At 27.7% G+C, this 17,142-nt stretch overlaps 1 protein-coding gene and 1 pseudogene across 1 annotated transcript; both read right to left on the bottom strand.

The window, feature by feature from the left end:
- Positions 1–1,536: 1,536 nt before the first annotated feature.
- Positions 1,537–12,905, bottom strand: LOC137825346 (uncharacterized; annotated as a pseudogene).
- A 1,525-nt stretch (positions 12,906–14,430) lies between these two features.
- On the bottom strand, positions 14,431–16,940 carry LOC137825345 (uncharacterized). Its single transcript, XM_068631017.1, has 9 exons — positions 16,782–16,940; positions 16,509–16,689; positions 16,258–16,354; positions 16,064–16,185; positions 15,902–15,986; positions 15,154–15,274; positions 14,892–15,071; positions 14,713–14,790; positions 14,431–14,637 (listed from the first exon to the last, which is right to left on the bottom strand). The coding sequence occupies exons 1-9, from the start codon at positions 16,938–16,940 to the stop codon at positions 14,431–14,433; spliced, it is 1,230 nt and encodes a 409-aa protein (XP_068487118.1).
- Positions 16,941–17,142: the final 202 nt, after the last annotated feature.

The following is a 17,142-nucleotide window of genomic DNA, read 5'->3' as shown; positions in this document are numbered from 1 at the left end:
CTATAACAAATTGTTTTAACTGCAATATTAAGGAGGAAACCTGAAACAATTTGTTCAATGATGAAACCAACACATTACACAAAGAAATTAAATAATATGTACTAAGTAACGAATACAATCTAAAACTGTCCAAATAGTAAAACCGCTAAAAATTAATAAAACACATTGTTATTACTAATAAAACAAACTGTTAAAATGTACACAAAAATAATGACAATAAGAGAAAATAGTTTGATAAAAGTTATAAAAAAATCATGAATAATAGATTTTTAGAAAACAAAATCATTTTACATTTCTGTAACAATTGTTGACAAATAGTTCTACAAATTAGTACACATGATTTCAAGAATAAGTATAAGGTATTATACATACCTGTAAAGTTTCTTGAAACAAATAACTCACTTGAAATATTCAAGATAAAAATTTATTATATCGGTTATAAATAAAAAAAACTGATTAAAATAAGATAATAATAAAAATTTATATATATATAATATATAAATGTATTGAAGTCTAAGAAATTGTTTTATATGATTTGAAGAATAAGTATAAGGTATTATACATATCTGTAAAGTTTCTTGAAACAAATAACTCACCTGAAATATTCAAGATAAAAAATTATTATATCACTTATAAATAAATAAATAAATGATTAAAATAAGATAATAATAAAAATTTATATATATAATATATAAATGTATTCAAGTCTAAGAAATTGTTTTAACTCTAATATTAAGAGTACCTGAAACATTGTGTCCTGTGATGAAACCAAAACATTATACAAAGAAATTTGAAAGAGTAATTCTACAAATCATCAAAATATAGTGTGAATATAAATTAAATAATATGTAGAGAGTAACGAATAGACTCTAAAACTGTCCAAGCAGTGCTAATAATACATAAAATTTCATCATTAAAATTACTTCCATTTCAATCAATGTTGATATTTGTCCTTAATATCTTGAATGAGATATGATCATCCAGTCCGTAGCCCTCAATAGAATTTGACTCCATAAATCAAGAATTTCACATTGCCTTTCAAGAGCCTGAATAATAGATTAAGTACACAAATAGATACACAAAATTTGTAATAGTAATAATAAATTATGTAAATTAATAATTTAAGTAAGCATACCTCATGAAGTGCTTAAGAGAATAAATCTTATGAAGTGCTTCAGAGAAGCATCCTCATGAAGTGCTTTAGAGATTCATCATTTCTGAACTTTAATGTTACAAAACTGTTTCTTCTTATAAGTAATTCCTGTAAAACATTAATTAAATTAACAAACTTTTACAAAGATATGTCAGAATAGGATCTAACACATTCTACAATTGATAAAGAATACGTACCATACTTTCAAGATGACCATGAATATTTGTGTCAAACAAAAGCATTGATCAAAACCTATCAGAGATAGTGTATATTAGTTCTTAAATTGTTGTTCATATATTACAAAAAAGATATGATAAAGAAAAATATATTTCAAATAATTAAAGAATTTTCATACCTCATATGTAAGGCGGTAAGTTAATACTTCAAACATTTTCGAATATTTCTTTGTAAACCACGTTAGTAGTGAAATTATTGGCAATACCATTATCATCCAAAATCAATATCTTCAACCCTTTCTTAGATTTTACTCTTGAAAGAGCAACATATAATTGTCCGTGTGTAAAGACTGGACGGGATAGATATAGACCAACTTTGTTCAGAGTTTGACCTTGACTTTTATTTATTGTCATGGCAAAACACAAAGATATTGGAAATTGCCTTCTTTGAAACATAAATGGCAAACCTGTTTTCGAAGGAGTCAAGTTCATTCTCGGAATAAATATTTGATCACCTATATTTTTCCCAGTAATAATAACTTTGGCACCAATAACATTTTTCCCCAAGTGAGTTACCTGTAATCTTGTTCCATTGCAAAGTCCATTGGCTTGATCAATATATCTTAGAAGCATTATTGGAACTCCGACTTTTAATTTAACATAGTGATTGGGAATTCCATAGCATTTGATCTCATTTAAAAATTCAGTTGTAAACCACTCAGCTTGAGCATTTTCTTCTTCTTCACATTCGCAAGGACTGTCTGAACTTAAATAAGTAACTTCAGATCCTGGTATTAATGATAAAATGAATTCATTCACTTGATCCACACATTCTGTTGTTGGACATAATATTGCACCATCATCAAAAGAACCATCAGATGTGACATTGTTTATGTAGGAGGGATAAACAAACTCAATCAACTGCAGTAAAGGTTGTTCAACATCTAAAATTAAATTCTCTTCCGATATTTCAATCATTCCTTGTCCCAACTCATTTAACTCCATATCTCCATCTCCAATGTGAAGTATCCAATCAGCAAACTCTTTTATTTCTGTTTGACTTTGCATTGATGTATGACTCTTTAATCTCATATTCTCTGTAAGTTTTAAGATTTTGCAATGTTTCCATAAGTTAGAGTAATTTACTATTGCCTTCACAATGTCATATTTTGATCCATTTTTTACAACAGGTATATCTGACGAAAGTCTCCTCCCAATACAATTACTTTACCACCAAAAGGTTTAAGAGCATTTTCTTCACTTTCAGCTCTCATGACATCCCTTAAAGTTCTATCTAGGGCTTCAAAACATAACCTATTAATCATTGGGGCTTCATCCCATATAATTAATTTCGTTTTGATCAACAATTTGGCCCTAAGACTTCCTTGAGGAATATTGCAGGTTGACTCTTCATTTATTACCAAAGGAATGCAAAAGGTAGAATGAGCTGTTTTTCCTCCTGGAAGTAACAAAGAAGCTATACCGCTAGAAGCTACATTTAACACAATCAACCCTTTTGATCTAATACCAGTGGACAAAGTTTTCCACATGTAAGTTTTTCCAGTTCCCCCATAACCATATAAGAAAAAAAAACCACCAAGGTCTGACAGGACTGCTGTCATTATATTTTCATAGACTTCCACTTGCTCAGGAGTAAGAGTTTGAAAAAGAGAACAATGCATTTTAGACATTTCTATTTTGTCATAATTCAATTCATCAATAATGAATCTATTTTGATAAATAAAAGAATCTAAATGAATAGGTTCTGGCAGACTTGGAAAATCTTTCAAATACTTACCATTTGAAATTAATAACTCTTCTACTTGTAGAAGACAAATGTTTTGAATTTGAGCATCTTCAATTCTAAGACCTAGGAAAGAAATTATATGTCATACATCAATTATAAATCATAAATTATAAATTTCAAATAAAATAAAAAAATTATACCTGGTAGGACAAACTCCTTTCTTTTTTGGTATAAAATATCATCTGATAACAACTTCCATGTTTTGTTCCACACTTCATCTGGTCTAGACATAGTATTCATCATTAAAAGGGTAACAAAGAGTCTTCTCAACTGATTCCCTGAAGCAAGGTCACTGCACTCTATAATGGCATCAATAAACTCTTTATTATCTGCCAATAGCCCCATTGCATAGCATTTCTCTTTATATGTTTTGTGAATGAAACCATTAACAGTTTTGATATTATCATAGTTACAACAACCCTTTTGATAATTCAACAATAACCTCAGATAATACAATTCCCCTGACCCTGCAGGAATATATGTTAACCTTCCAATACTAACACCAATTTTCCTTGGCTTCCACTCTCTTCTGTCTGCCATCCAAACAAAATATCTAGGGTATTCACAGTAAGTCAAATTTTTTCCCAATGGATAAATTTTATTAGCTTCAAACCAAGCTAAAAACATTGTTGTTTTATGTTGATTGAAGTTCAATATTTCATCAATGTCTTCATTGTCTTTAAAAAGAATTGGTTGCTCGTTCAATAGATGAAAAGTTAATCGTTGAACTGGAGGCCATCTATGATGAATATCAAAGGCAAATATTCTCCACACAGCTTCACATGGAGATATGTATCTACAATCATAATACTGTTTAATTTCATCAATAACTGGGGTCTCTGTAGAGTCTTTATCAGTAGTAGTAATTTTCAAATTGGCTCTATTTGGACCCTTGTTCACATATTTAAACAAATACTTGATTGAATTTGATTTGTTGCAATATTCTGTGTTAACATGTGCTTAATACCTCAGTAGTAGCAAAAGGCTATATGGCACAACATTTCTATTGTCCAACTTAATTCCATTTTTAAGAATGAATGTTCCATTATCTTGACGTTTATAACATGCATATCCATCCTCATCAATAGTAGTCAATAGTTTAAATTTCTTGGGGTAAAATTTCGAACATCTATCATTAATCATGCAAGGTGAACTTATTCGACTTACCCCGCAAGGGCCATGTATCATGTAAGTTGTCACTGCCTTCGACAATTTAGGATATAAAATTGCATCAGGTAATTCTGCAGAAATGACTCCATCAATATCTGTTGGATTTCTTAACTTATTCTCGCCATCCAACCACAGTAGTATGTGGGCATGAGGTAAACCCTTTTTTTGAAATTCCACAGTGTACATACCTAAAAGAATATGAAATAAAATCTTCAAAATGTAATACATAATAATATAACAAAGAAACTGTTTAATATGGGTTAATGTGGATTACCTGCATTAACTTTGCCAAAATAGTAATGTTTTTTGAAGTCAATCATCATTTGATCTAATTTCATCTTGAAAACTCTACAAACAATGTCTGGCCTATCAGCAGCAGTTAATCCTTTTGAAGTAACAAAGTCACGTATTTCTGACCAATTGACGTTGCAGGTAATAGTGATAAATAAATCCGGATATCCAAATGTTTTACAAATGGCCATAGCATCTTGGCAATTGTTGAACATATATCTCATTCCTCCTGTAAAAGATGAAGGTAAAACTATACGCTTTCCAATTGCAGAAGAATTTGTTTCTCCTCGATTCATTGCTTCTTGTACGCCTTGCAAAATATCACAACGGATTGTTTTTTGGTTTAGCCTTATAAACGACAATCTTTGAGCTTCAACCATTGTATATGCATCAACCAAAAATTGTTGAAACAATCGATGTGAATGGACTATATTCCCAAACTCCACATTTCTTTCTTGAATTCTAAATGCAATAAATTCCCTTAATGAAATACGAATTCTCTCACGTTCTTTGCTGTTACTTCCAGAATTCCGTATTGGAATCTGTTCTTGATACCCATCCTCTCCAAAGGGGAGTATTAATGGATATTGTAATGGAATAAAGGTTGTATGTGTTTCATGGAGTCTATACATTTGTCCTGAATTTTTTTTCACTATGATATCTCGTCCTACATCCATGTTGCTCATATCACCCACAATTAATGCAGCTATCTCATCTGTTGTAGGGGTATTGTACACTCTTGGATCTTTGCATCGGTGTCTAAATAACCTCAATGCAAAATCTGAATTTACATCATCATGTACAAAATCTCTTACTCTTCTAAAATTTTTTGCCAACACATTGTTGTCATCAATCATCTTGGTAAGATCTTCAATCAAGGATTTGTCAAACTTCACATTTTTCACTTTTGACCTACATGCAATTTTTAAAAATATATCATTAAAAATGATCTTTGAATTAATCCAGTAAATAGAAAGTAAGTCATTAAAGTAACTAAATATAACACATACCCAAAGTGAGATAATCTATTTGACACTTCATTTTGAGTGTTATATATGTAAAGTTGTGCAAACTTAGGAGATGATCCACTATTGGGGAGCAAGCTTCCAATCCTATGATAGTTTTGTCCATGCAGAATAAATTGAGGAGGGCCAGATCCATCATTTATCGAAGAGTGAATATTCCCTCCAATTGAAGTAAATGAAAACATACTATTGTAACTTCTAATATTTTGTAGATAGTGTTGACTTCGACTATCATTCCCATTTAATAAATCTAACAACAATTTAGGAGGTTCTTGTAAGAAAGGGAGTTGTACTTTTCCCTTTTGACAACAAATAAAAAAATCAACGTTAACATAAGTCTTAGATTTCTGAGATCTTTCTTCATACCAGACCTCGCCCAAGCAGTATTCACATTGAATAGTAGGTTGTCCAAATTCAACAGTAGCTATTTTCAGAAAATTAAGAAAGGTGATCTATTAGTTTTCTGATATAAATTGATTTAGTTTGCATGAAGATGTGAAGAAGTTAGAGTTAAAGATATGCACCTTCATTTTCAGCTTTTGAATATAATTCAGAACTATAAACTTGTCTGGTGTCATCTGAAACAAAAAATAATAAAATAAAGTAGTTGTTACAAAATTAAAAAAAAAGGGATTATAAATTAACAATTTTTAGTACCATTATTTTCTTCATTTTGGATATCTTCGTCAAAATTCAATCTCTGAGTCACTGATTCAATGATTTCAACACTGTGTGTACCGGACTTGTTATGTAAGTTTAGTGTGTTACTAAATACATACCCTAAACTCCCTGCAACTGAATTACCTGGAGAAAATATGTTCCAAAGCAACAATTAATTAGTACTAAAACATGAGTATGATTTTGAAATTTAATTGACAAAAAAGATCAACGAAAAATAATTTACATTGGTTTCCTCAACTAACCTTGAAATTTAGGGGTAGTACAAATTGTTTGTAAACATGACAATGATTGAGAAGTTGCATCCATCATGTTCAAATTATTCTTAGGGGTCACTGAATGAGAAACACAATGATTTAGGTTAAAAAAGTGTGTCTTTCATTAAATGAATTTTCATTCAGTGTATATTTCTACTACCTCTAGCTTGATCACCCTTTTGCAGCTTTACCAAAATGTGCACAAATACAAAGAAAAAAAATATTTTTTAAAAAAAATAAACAAATAAAATTCTAATGTGCTATTGCTAGATATTGTAATCAAATATAACGAATCATGGATCGTAAACTAACCATGAGGAAGTTGAGTGAGGGTAAGGTCTCCATGAGTAATTGTTTGCATTGATGACATTGCTTTGGTAGTAGAATTCATCATGTTTAAGTCATTTTTAGGAGTAAGGTTATGAGAAGAAAGGAAATTTGAACCCTAGATGTCTGAGAAGCAAAATCCTGACTTGATTTAAGAGTACTTTGACCTACAACAAAAACTTCCAATGAGTGATCGAATAAGATAAATCAATTAACATTAGTATATAAGAACTTATAAATTATTTTACATTAAAGTTAATCTTTGAACAATGATTTGAAGAACTTTAGCATTTCAGTGTGCTTGAACCATATATATATATATGATAATTATTACTACTTAATGATTTCAGCTTATTTAGAAAAAATATAGTAAAACATAAATTAGTACTATACGTAATAAATCTAAACTGTCTGTATATTTGTAATAATACTATAATTGTAATCAAAACAGTTGAATGATCCATTAGAACTAACCATGAAGTTGCACTGTAAGCCCAAATTCTTCATTACTAACTGTACTCATTGATGACAATACTTTTGGAATTGAATGCATGGTGTTGAATTCATTGTCAGGAGTCAATTTTGCACAGATAGAATCATTTATGCTTGTATTTTGAGAACTTTGACACAAAAATTTCTTACTTGAGTTCACAATAGTTTGACCTACAAAAAAATAAATTAGGCATAAGATTTGACTTTAGTAATATAATTACAAATTTCATTGAATGAAATATTGCGAGAGTTGGCAACATCTGATTAATATAAAAAAAAATTGATTCCACAAAAAAAGTATATATAAAAATTCAAATGTTTATTGATGTAGTATTAGTTTAAATTGTAATGAATAAAATTTATAATACGTTTTCACTAACCTTGAAGCAATTCTACATTACTAACAGTACTCATTGATGACAATACTTTGGTTGCTGAATGCATTAATTGATTGTTGGGAGTAAACTTCTCATAAACAGGGATATTTGTTATCATAATTCGTGATGCTGGAGAACCAAGATCTTCACATGAGTTAGGAGTACTTCCACCTACAACAATAAGTCAGAATGAGTGATAAATAAGGTAAATGGATGACAAATAATGTTAATTATATTTTAAATATAAATTTAAATCTAAATATATATAAAAGAAGGTATTTAGGTTTCACTACCTGTTGTTTTAACTTCTTTGCTGCGCAGTTCATATAATATATTTCTTCTTTTTCTTCTATTATATTTTTCATTATCAGCATCGAGAACTAAAAGAAAAAAAAATTACAACGAAAATCATATATAAATAGGATAAAGTACTTTTGATGTAAAAAATATTCTTAAAGTTATACTTACCATTGTTGAAATCAGATATGCATATTGTGTTTGGATTTTGATTCTCTGGAAAATGAAACCCATGTAAAATAATAAGTTGTTAAAAACTATAACATACGATCTATTTTTTATATATTTTTACCATAAATTGTGTTGAGAATTCATTCACTCTTACATTATAACTGATTATTAACTTCTTTTATGAACCTAATTTTTAAATATATATAATAAAAAATTACATACCAATAAAATTAAGTTCATAGAATTATATGAGTTAAGTGTATTGCATTTGGATTAACATGTTTCAAAATAAAAATACATGGATAAATTTTGACATTTAATATTCTTAATGATAAAAAAAGGTAATTATGTTCACTACCTGTTTTTTTTACTTTTCCGCTTCGCAATTCATACAATATATTTTTTCTTTTTCTTCTGGCATATTTTCCATTATCAGCTGCGAGAACTAAATAAAAAAAAGAAATTACAAAGAAAATCATAAATAAATAACATAGAGTACTTTGAAGTAAACAATATACTTAAAGTTATGCTTACCATTGTTGGATTCAGATATGCATGTTGTGTTTGGATTTTGATTCTCTGGAAAATAAAAATCATTTAAAAAAATAGGTCAAATCATAAACAAACAATCAATCTATTAAGAACTATAACATACCATTTATTTATTTTTTATATATTTTTACCATAAATTGGCCTGAGGGTTGATTATATATACATCATAATAGACTATGAAATTGTTTTCTGAAAATAATTTTGAAATATATATCTATATCTATATCTATATGTATGTATATATGACACTTAAAAATATAAATATACATTGTAGTTGATATACCTGATGCATTAGAATTTGTTTGAGAAAGGCTAACAATCCTATTTCTTCTATTAATATTTTGCTTCAGTTGCTCCATAACTATTGAAAGTTGAATGACTGAACTTCAGGGAGTATTGTAGTAAGAACAAATATTTTCAGCCATAAAAGTATGTACTGTTTTCAGGAGTAAGTGTGTAAAATATATTGTTCACGATAGCTTTGTTTTGGCGCCAATTTTGACTCCCTTTTATGTTATTACTTTGACATAATACAGTTATTAATTAAATATTAAAATATTGAAAAAAAAATGTGTAATATTTTTATATAATAATCATATCTATTTATATATAATTATATAATAATGATATTTAATACTTAAAAATGTTAAACAAAAAATTTACCTTTGAAAAGGCGTAACACTTGCACAATTTTTCTTTATTTTGCATAATAAACAATCAAACTTCGAAATGTAATGTTCTTAAAAAATCAAATAATAAGAACAATAAAAACATTTACCAATTTAGGTAGTATCAATGTTCAATGAATAAAGGTCATGCAATGCATGTCTAGAAGTTGTTGTGAAAAAGGGGAACTTAACTTTTAAGATATGAAAACAAATTCCTCTTCGAGTGCAAAAGAACAATGTTCTACTTTAAGCATTCTCATTAATGAATTGTTGGTTGACTTTTGAAAGAGGAAACCTGCAGGGAATAAATTTATCAGATTGTATATATAATAATATATATAGAAAATATTAAATATAGTAATATATTTGGACAGACATTTACCTAGGAACAATCATCTCTTAAACCACAGAAGAACGAAGCAACTTCCAAAAAAAGAAACATAAAGTACATCAATTTTAAAAAATATACCCTGATTTGACAACCCTATTAAGCAAAAAAAAGGAACTTTGACTAACTTTCTTTTGCACCATTGTAGAACAACTTTTCTGTTTAACAAAAAAAAGGAATCCTTGCATTGGATATATCTGAAATAATACACAGCATGCAAGAACATGTAGTATATGTATACCGCCAAAAAAAAGTGACTAAAACAGATATCCTCATTTTGTATTTACTAATTTCACTAAAACAGAACTTAAAATGATTATTATAAGCACATTTTTTTTTTATCAAATGTATATACCTTAAAAATGTGAACTTAAAACATTTAAAAATGGAAACTTTAATCAATATTTAGGGTTAGGGTGAAAAAAGATCCAAACTTTAATTACCTTTTCCATTACATGGATACCTCTACAGTGCCTATGGTTACCAAGTTCTATATTGGGAAATCAAAGTAGAAGAGAAAGAGTTATTATGTCTTAAAGCTTAAGAATACAGAAATATTATATATAACAACATTTTTTTTATGAAATGCATGCACCTTTAATTAATATTTATGCTCGGAATGAAAAAAGATCCAAGCTTTAATTACCTTTTCCATTCTACTGCGTTTCAGTTGTATCTCCCAAAACCAAGCAGAAACATAGTAGACCATAGAGAGCAGATCTGGTATCTGATATCTGATATAATGAACAAAAAGAAGATGTTGAGACAAAGGTTGTTTCTAAAATGTAAAAAATAGATATCAGTTGGCTTATGAATGTCGAAGAAGATGAAGATGATAAGGGGCAAATGAGTTTGAACTAATATTAGGAGAACCAACTTTATGTGCTTTTCCAGAAACTTCTTCAGTCATTTGTAATGATTTACAGTGAAATTTGTGTTATTAAGTCATTTTGAATCTGCACTAATATTACATTTATTTTTAATTTTTTTTTAATTTAACTTCGAAATGTGTACTCAGTGTGGAACTAATGATTACTTGAAAGTTCTCGAAGTCTTAAATATTACTTTATACAACTTTTTTTTATTTGAAAATAATATATAATTCCTTTCTTCGGGTATTTTAATTTTTCTTAATAATATTTTTATGCTATTCAACATATTAACTTTTTTTTATTGAACTTTAACATTATAATAAGTTTGGTTAAATATAAAAATTGTGAAAGTGAGGAATATAGAAATATAGAAATAGTGAAATTCAGAAGTGTAAATTTAATTTATATAAATTAAATATAATACAAAAAAAATTAACATTAAAATTACACAATTTTACAATAACTTGTAAATTACAATACATTACAATAATTTAAACTAATTTAAATTAAATAAAACGATTTCTTATACTATTTCCCCATAAGATATATACATGAAAATTGAAGTATTAAAGACCAACTTCCTTCTTTAAGTTCAACCTGATAAAAAAAATACTCCAAAAGAATTAGTGCAAGTAAAAGTATAATTCATTACATTATACCAAATGAAGTCCTTGTAAATAAAAAAATGTGTGTTTCTTCCAATAGAAACAGATTGTAGGCAAATTCATATTGAACTATGAAGTCACCTCCAGAAATATATAAGAAATATTTTTAAAATGAAATAGTACTCATAAAAATTTCTAAAAATTACAAAAATGATACAGAAAAACAAACACATGTACATCAAAAGGTTTCGAGATAAAAAAAAATAGTTAAGACATCAATAAGTAATAAACTAATAATTAATAATAAACAATATAAACATAAACATAAACAATGTATAGAAAATCCAATTAATATGCATGCATTCCACAATCTAAAACAGGCTTATGATTTTTTTAATATACTGCCAATTCTTATAGCATTGAGCATATTTAGAAATGCCAACGCATTATTAATATGCCAGATAAGTAATGAAAAATTAAAAGCATGTATATATACATATTGAAAATATTGGAACACTAAACAATAAATACAAAGAAATAAGATGAGCTAATTAAACAAAACCACAATAAAATAAAAATAAAGAGTAAACCAAATAAACTGTTCTTGTTTCCTCAAAGTGGAAACTGGATACTTCCCAACAAAACGAAGCAATACTTGCAAAAATAAATTAACTTAAACAAACTAATATAGTTCAAAACAACAACTGATTATCCTAAGCATTAAGTCTTTTGTAGTGGCACGTCATCAGTAGTAGAACCCTAATATCAGAAGAGGGCTTCTTGTTATAACATTCAAATGTAATTTTGTCATCTTCACGAATAGAATGAAGACGACAAAATTGTTTCCACCCGCTACAGAGTGTAACGCTTCTGGAAGGAAACCTGGACTTGAAAATGGTGCATTCCACATCTTGTAGCCATCCATGTAGATTAACCTTCTTGAACTTCCCTCTACGAACATATTCAGAAAAAGGAGAAGGCAGATCCTTAAACAATAACGAAAATATTAGTTAATAATTAGTTAATAAAAGAAATAGAATATATCAATATCCATTTAAAAAGAAAGGATGGTAAACTTACCACATATCCTCCAAAGACCTGTTTTGAACTCAACTTTAAGCCAAAATGTATAAAGGGGCCATTGTTGAGCGACAACCTCCCTTCAACTTCCTTCAGAAATTTTCTCATAATCATTTCACATAACTCCCCCATAAAAACAATTATATTGAAGGAGTTATTACCCACGTAACGAAACAATATACTGTGGTCACCTTTAAACCCATAAAAATCACTCAGACGGGACCATCTATACACAATTTGGGGACAAAGTATATCTTTGTTATAATATACTATATGAATATTGCCTTGACTGTCGCTGAGGGTCCATTCCTCCTCCAGTTCATTTTCAAACTCGATGGCAAATGCACGATCCACGTGTCCATTCTATCCATTTTAAAACCATAAAAATACTCAAAGAACAGAAAAAACTATGAAAAGTAAGGAATTTCAGAACAAAAAACATACCTCCCCACGAATATTAACTGTTGTAAATAAACCTTTAGCAGAAAGTTTTACGATCTCTTCAGGAATGACAGCCATGACAATGAGAAAAAGAAAGATGAGGATAATGGAAGTAGGGAAGAAGTAGAGAAGAGTAATAACAATAGGTTTGTGAGTAATAAAAAACCCTACGTTACTTATATATAGCAATCATACATTTTCAATCACAAATCTACGCTAAATTTTCTCTGAAGCAACATGTCTTTTCAGTTACTAAATTAAATAATAAAAATAATAATTAAAATCCAATAATGATATTAAAATAAATTAAGAAAAAATAATAATAATTCATAAATAAATAAATAAATAATATTAAATTAAATAAAAATAAATATGAAAAGACAAAACTTTAAAAAACATAGTAGGTGAGTTGTTACCTGTAATTATTCTTTGACGTTTCCATTTTACATTGCTTTATACAACAGGGTTTTTCAGTTGAAATAAGTTATTAACAAAATAACAAATAATAATTAATAAAAATACAACTATTTCAATAGATAAATAAAATGAATATTAATGACACGTATAATTAATTAACATTATATAATAATAAATTAAAATAGTGAACATAAAACTGTATTATAATTTGTCATATATATATATATTTATAATATATAACTAAATAAATAAATAAATAATAAATAAATATATACATAAGTATAAAATAAATATAATATAAAATATATTAAACATATTAAATAATATATTATATATGTTATATGTTATTATTAATAGATCATATTATATATATATATATATATATATATATTTAAATTAAATACATAAACCCTAACCTCTAACATTAAATAACATACCTGTAATTAAAATTTAAAATTGAAAATATAATATTTTTAACTTCTGTAATTATTACTGCTATCCATAATTTTTAATTAATTAGTCTTGAAAGATGAAATGAATACTTTAAAAAAAGTGTAAAAGACACTGAAGAGAGAGTTTATGCAAAAATAAAAATTAAAAAATGAAGTGTTGCATTAATTACTCTGACTCTATATCCGTTTGAATCCTTAGAGGTTGAGTATAAGGGGATTTTTTTTTAAAAAAAGTATTTCTCGTAAGGAAAAACATATCATTACAGAAATTTTTTTTTTTATCACATACTAAGATATTATGTATAAAAAATGAATTGACGAAAAAACAATAACTGTAATAAAGGAAAACAATACCTGTAATAAAGGAAAAAAATACCTGGGAAATGAAAACAATATTTCAATTACCTTCACACAAAAACACAAATTATAATTAATAAAATATTATATAATTCTATATAAATTTATGAATTAAAGAAAAAGTAAAAGTTGAGGCACTTACCATTAAGATTCTGATATTTAATGAAAGAACCATTGTTACAAAATAGAGTTACAAAAAGTATGCATAAAAATATTACATAATGTCAACATATGAAACCAACAATATTACATAAAGAGATTTAAAAATAGAATTGTATTAATACATTATAATATGTTCTACATAAAAATTAAAGAAAGTCTACAATACATGAAAATAGATCATTCAAGTTACAAAACATTAGAAAAACAATATGAAATTATACTACTCCCTTTTCGATCTTGATATTTTTCCTTAATATCCTCAGTGGGATATCATCATCAGGTGTGTGAGCAGGTGAAGCAAAATCTCTTGTAACCCTTGGAGCAACAAATTCAGTAGAAGTACCTAACACGCTATCACTGCCTAAATCAATAGTTTTAGATTGCAATTCAACAGCTTCAGTGGAGAATTTATTAAATAAATCCTGCGATGATAGCAAAACATATTAGGAAGAGTAAATTATTCACTTTTTTAAGTTAATACTTTAAATGATAATTACCTGAGAAAGTGGTACAGAAGACTCATCCTGTTGGACATCTTTAATAGTACACAATCTTTTCTTCTGAGAATGAAATTCCTTCACAAAATGATAACTGAATTAAATTAAGTAAAAACAGTATAAATAACCAATTTAAGGGTAAAATGTAATTAAGAATACACTCAAATTAGGAAACATACCACATTTTCAACACGACCTTCACAAAACCTTTGTATAGTACTATCATCAATACAAACTTTTTTGACACGAAATGATTGATCAAACCTAAGATATTGATCTTTAACACAACCAACTTTAAACAACAGAACTTTGTCAATCAAAAGATCAAAGTCTTTTGGTAGTACACCAGAATCACCATTCTAAATATTAAAAAAAATATCAATTAATATCATAACCTTTTTTATATGCATAAATAAACAAATGCATGGTTCGATAATTTACCTTATCATGACTTTCAAATAATTCGGCACAAGATTTATTGATCAGTGTAGTGGCATCCCTGTCAAATAGAACGAAAGTCGTGGAATCTGTTTCATCAATCACTCGCAGCTTCAGCTTATACCTGAAATATAAAATACATAAAGGTTTACAAATTCTATCTAAATTTAACGAATATAATTAATAGTTAATTATTAACAAATTATTAATTAAAATTAGTAAGAAATAATTAATATAATAATATAATAAGTAATAAGTATTAAGAAATATGTAATATGTAATTAAAAAAAAAATTCAGGCAAGTACAAATACTACCTCTGGTGGACTTTGATAACATGTTTGTTACATTTCTCACAAAAAAATATTTTGGAATCAGGGTAAACAGCTTTACTGCATAAGCAAGTTGTGTACCATCAATCGTCATTAGCCACAATATGTTTTATTGCAGCTAAGATAACAAAAGTTCTTTCCTGTAAAAAGAAAGAAAAATTATCTTAAAATATTAATAATCTATTTCAATAAACTGTTAAAAAACATTATTAATACCTCTTTGCAATCTTTCAGGCCTTGAATAGTATTTCTATGAATGAAGCTGATGAATTCATCCTCAACATTTTGTTTTCCAGAGTCACATAATTGACTGAGTCCCTGTGTAGGAGAATCTGTACTTTCAATCATCCTACACTTGTAAAAGTTGTAGTTAGAAAAGATCATACATTTTAATTATCGAAAAATAATATATTAAACTAACCTTTTCTTGAGTTCGGTTGCATCTTTGGACTTATCATTATATATTATTTTCGTACAGTCCAAGCAATTTTGTATAAAAACCTTATCTACATTAAAATATAATGTAAATAAAATAATTAAATAAAAAAATTTAAATAAATTAGAAATTCAGCATTTCACATACCCTGGAAAATTTTTACTTTAGCAAAATGCACACTGATGACAATATTTTCCAGCTCTCCAGATGATAGAAATGCATTGAGCTCATCAACATAGCTACCAAATAAAGTACACTCAATGCGGTAGCTGTTGTAAGTTAAAATTACAATTGTAAGAACAAATATTTTGGATTAGTTATGGTACAAAATATTAGCTTACCCATCAGCTTCAATAGAAATGGCATTTAACTTAGTTGTTGACCCTGATCTATTCAGCTTTCTTTCTGTTCCCACACCAGTTAATATTCCAATAACATCTGTAAAAACATATTCATTTAAAAACATGTCCAAAGAAATTTGTTCAAGTAAAAGAATATTACTAACCGACTAAGTAGTCCGTATCAAAACCATGTGCCTTTAACACAAAAATTTGTGTGTAATGAGGTTTTGGACATGAAACCAGATCATTACCAACAGAGGTTACTTTGGTTCCAAACTGAAAATTGATTTTGTATTGGTGACAAGTAGTGCGATAAGATCCTGAATTAGTAGACACACTAAAGAAATTGAAGGAATAAACTTTATCCTCAAAAATATCATTTTGAAATTTATAAATTAGAGTTCTTCTAACGGAAACATGAATTCTATCACCCTGAAAGATAGCAACAAACATTAAGCATGATTAGTAAAAATTACATTAAACTGTAATAAAAAAAAATGAAAGAAAATGATAAAGTATTTTACATCTTTGTCTTGTATGACCATTTCCATGGAGAATGGAAACTTTGTTTTCTTGAAATCAGAAACAAACCACAAACGTATAACCCTTGCGATCAGGATCCAATTTTCACTTTGTGGATTAACATCTTTCACACAAATTGTATTTTGTCTTGACACAGACATTGTAAGGGTGACCTTTGAGTAAAAGGAAAATGTAGAATGCAATGGTCAATGTGAAACACAAAACATACCCATATACGTATATATATACTGAGGAGGTGGTACGAAATTATTTCAAAAATATCAAAAAAACCAAATTTACAATTTCAAAGTGAAATAGGTGGAAATAGTAAGAAAACATAATAAAGTATAACAGTATTGTGAG

This window comes from Phaseolus vulgaris, chromosome 8 (assembly GCF_000499845.2).
Source record: "Phaseolus vulgaris cultivar G19833 chromosome 8, P. vulgaris v2.0, whole genome shotgun sequence".
Taxonomy (NCBI): Eukaryota; Viridiplantae; Streptophyta; class Magnoliopsida; order Fabales; family Fabaceae; genus Phaseolus; species Phaseolus vulgaris.
The sequence above is the reverse complement of the archived record's forward strand: the minus strand, read 5'-3'. Positions and strand labels throughout refer to the sequence as shown.

Bases quoted from the DNA above. Each gene is read 5' to 3' on its own strand.
- LOC137825345 (XM_068631017.1), bottom strand. From the start codon at position 16,940: ATGTCTGTGTCAAGACAAAATACAATTTGTGTGAAAGATGTTAATCCA. The intron at 16,690-16,781 runs GTAAAATACTTT...GCTATCTTTCAG, and splicing joins TGGTCATACAAGACAAAGAT to GGTGATAGAATTCATGTTTC. The intron at 15,275-15,901 runs GTTAGTTTAATA...TTTATATTTCAG, and splicing joins GCAACCGAACTCAAGAAAAG to GTATAAGCTGAAGCTGCGAG.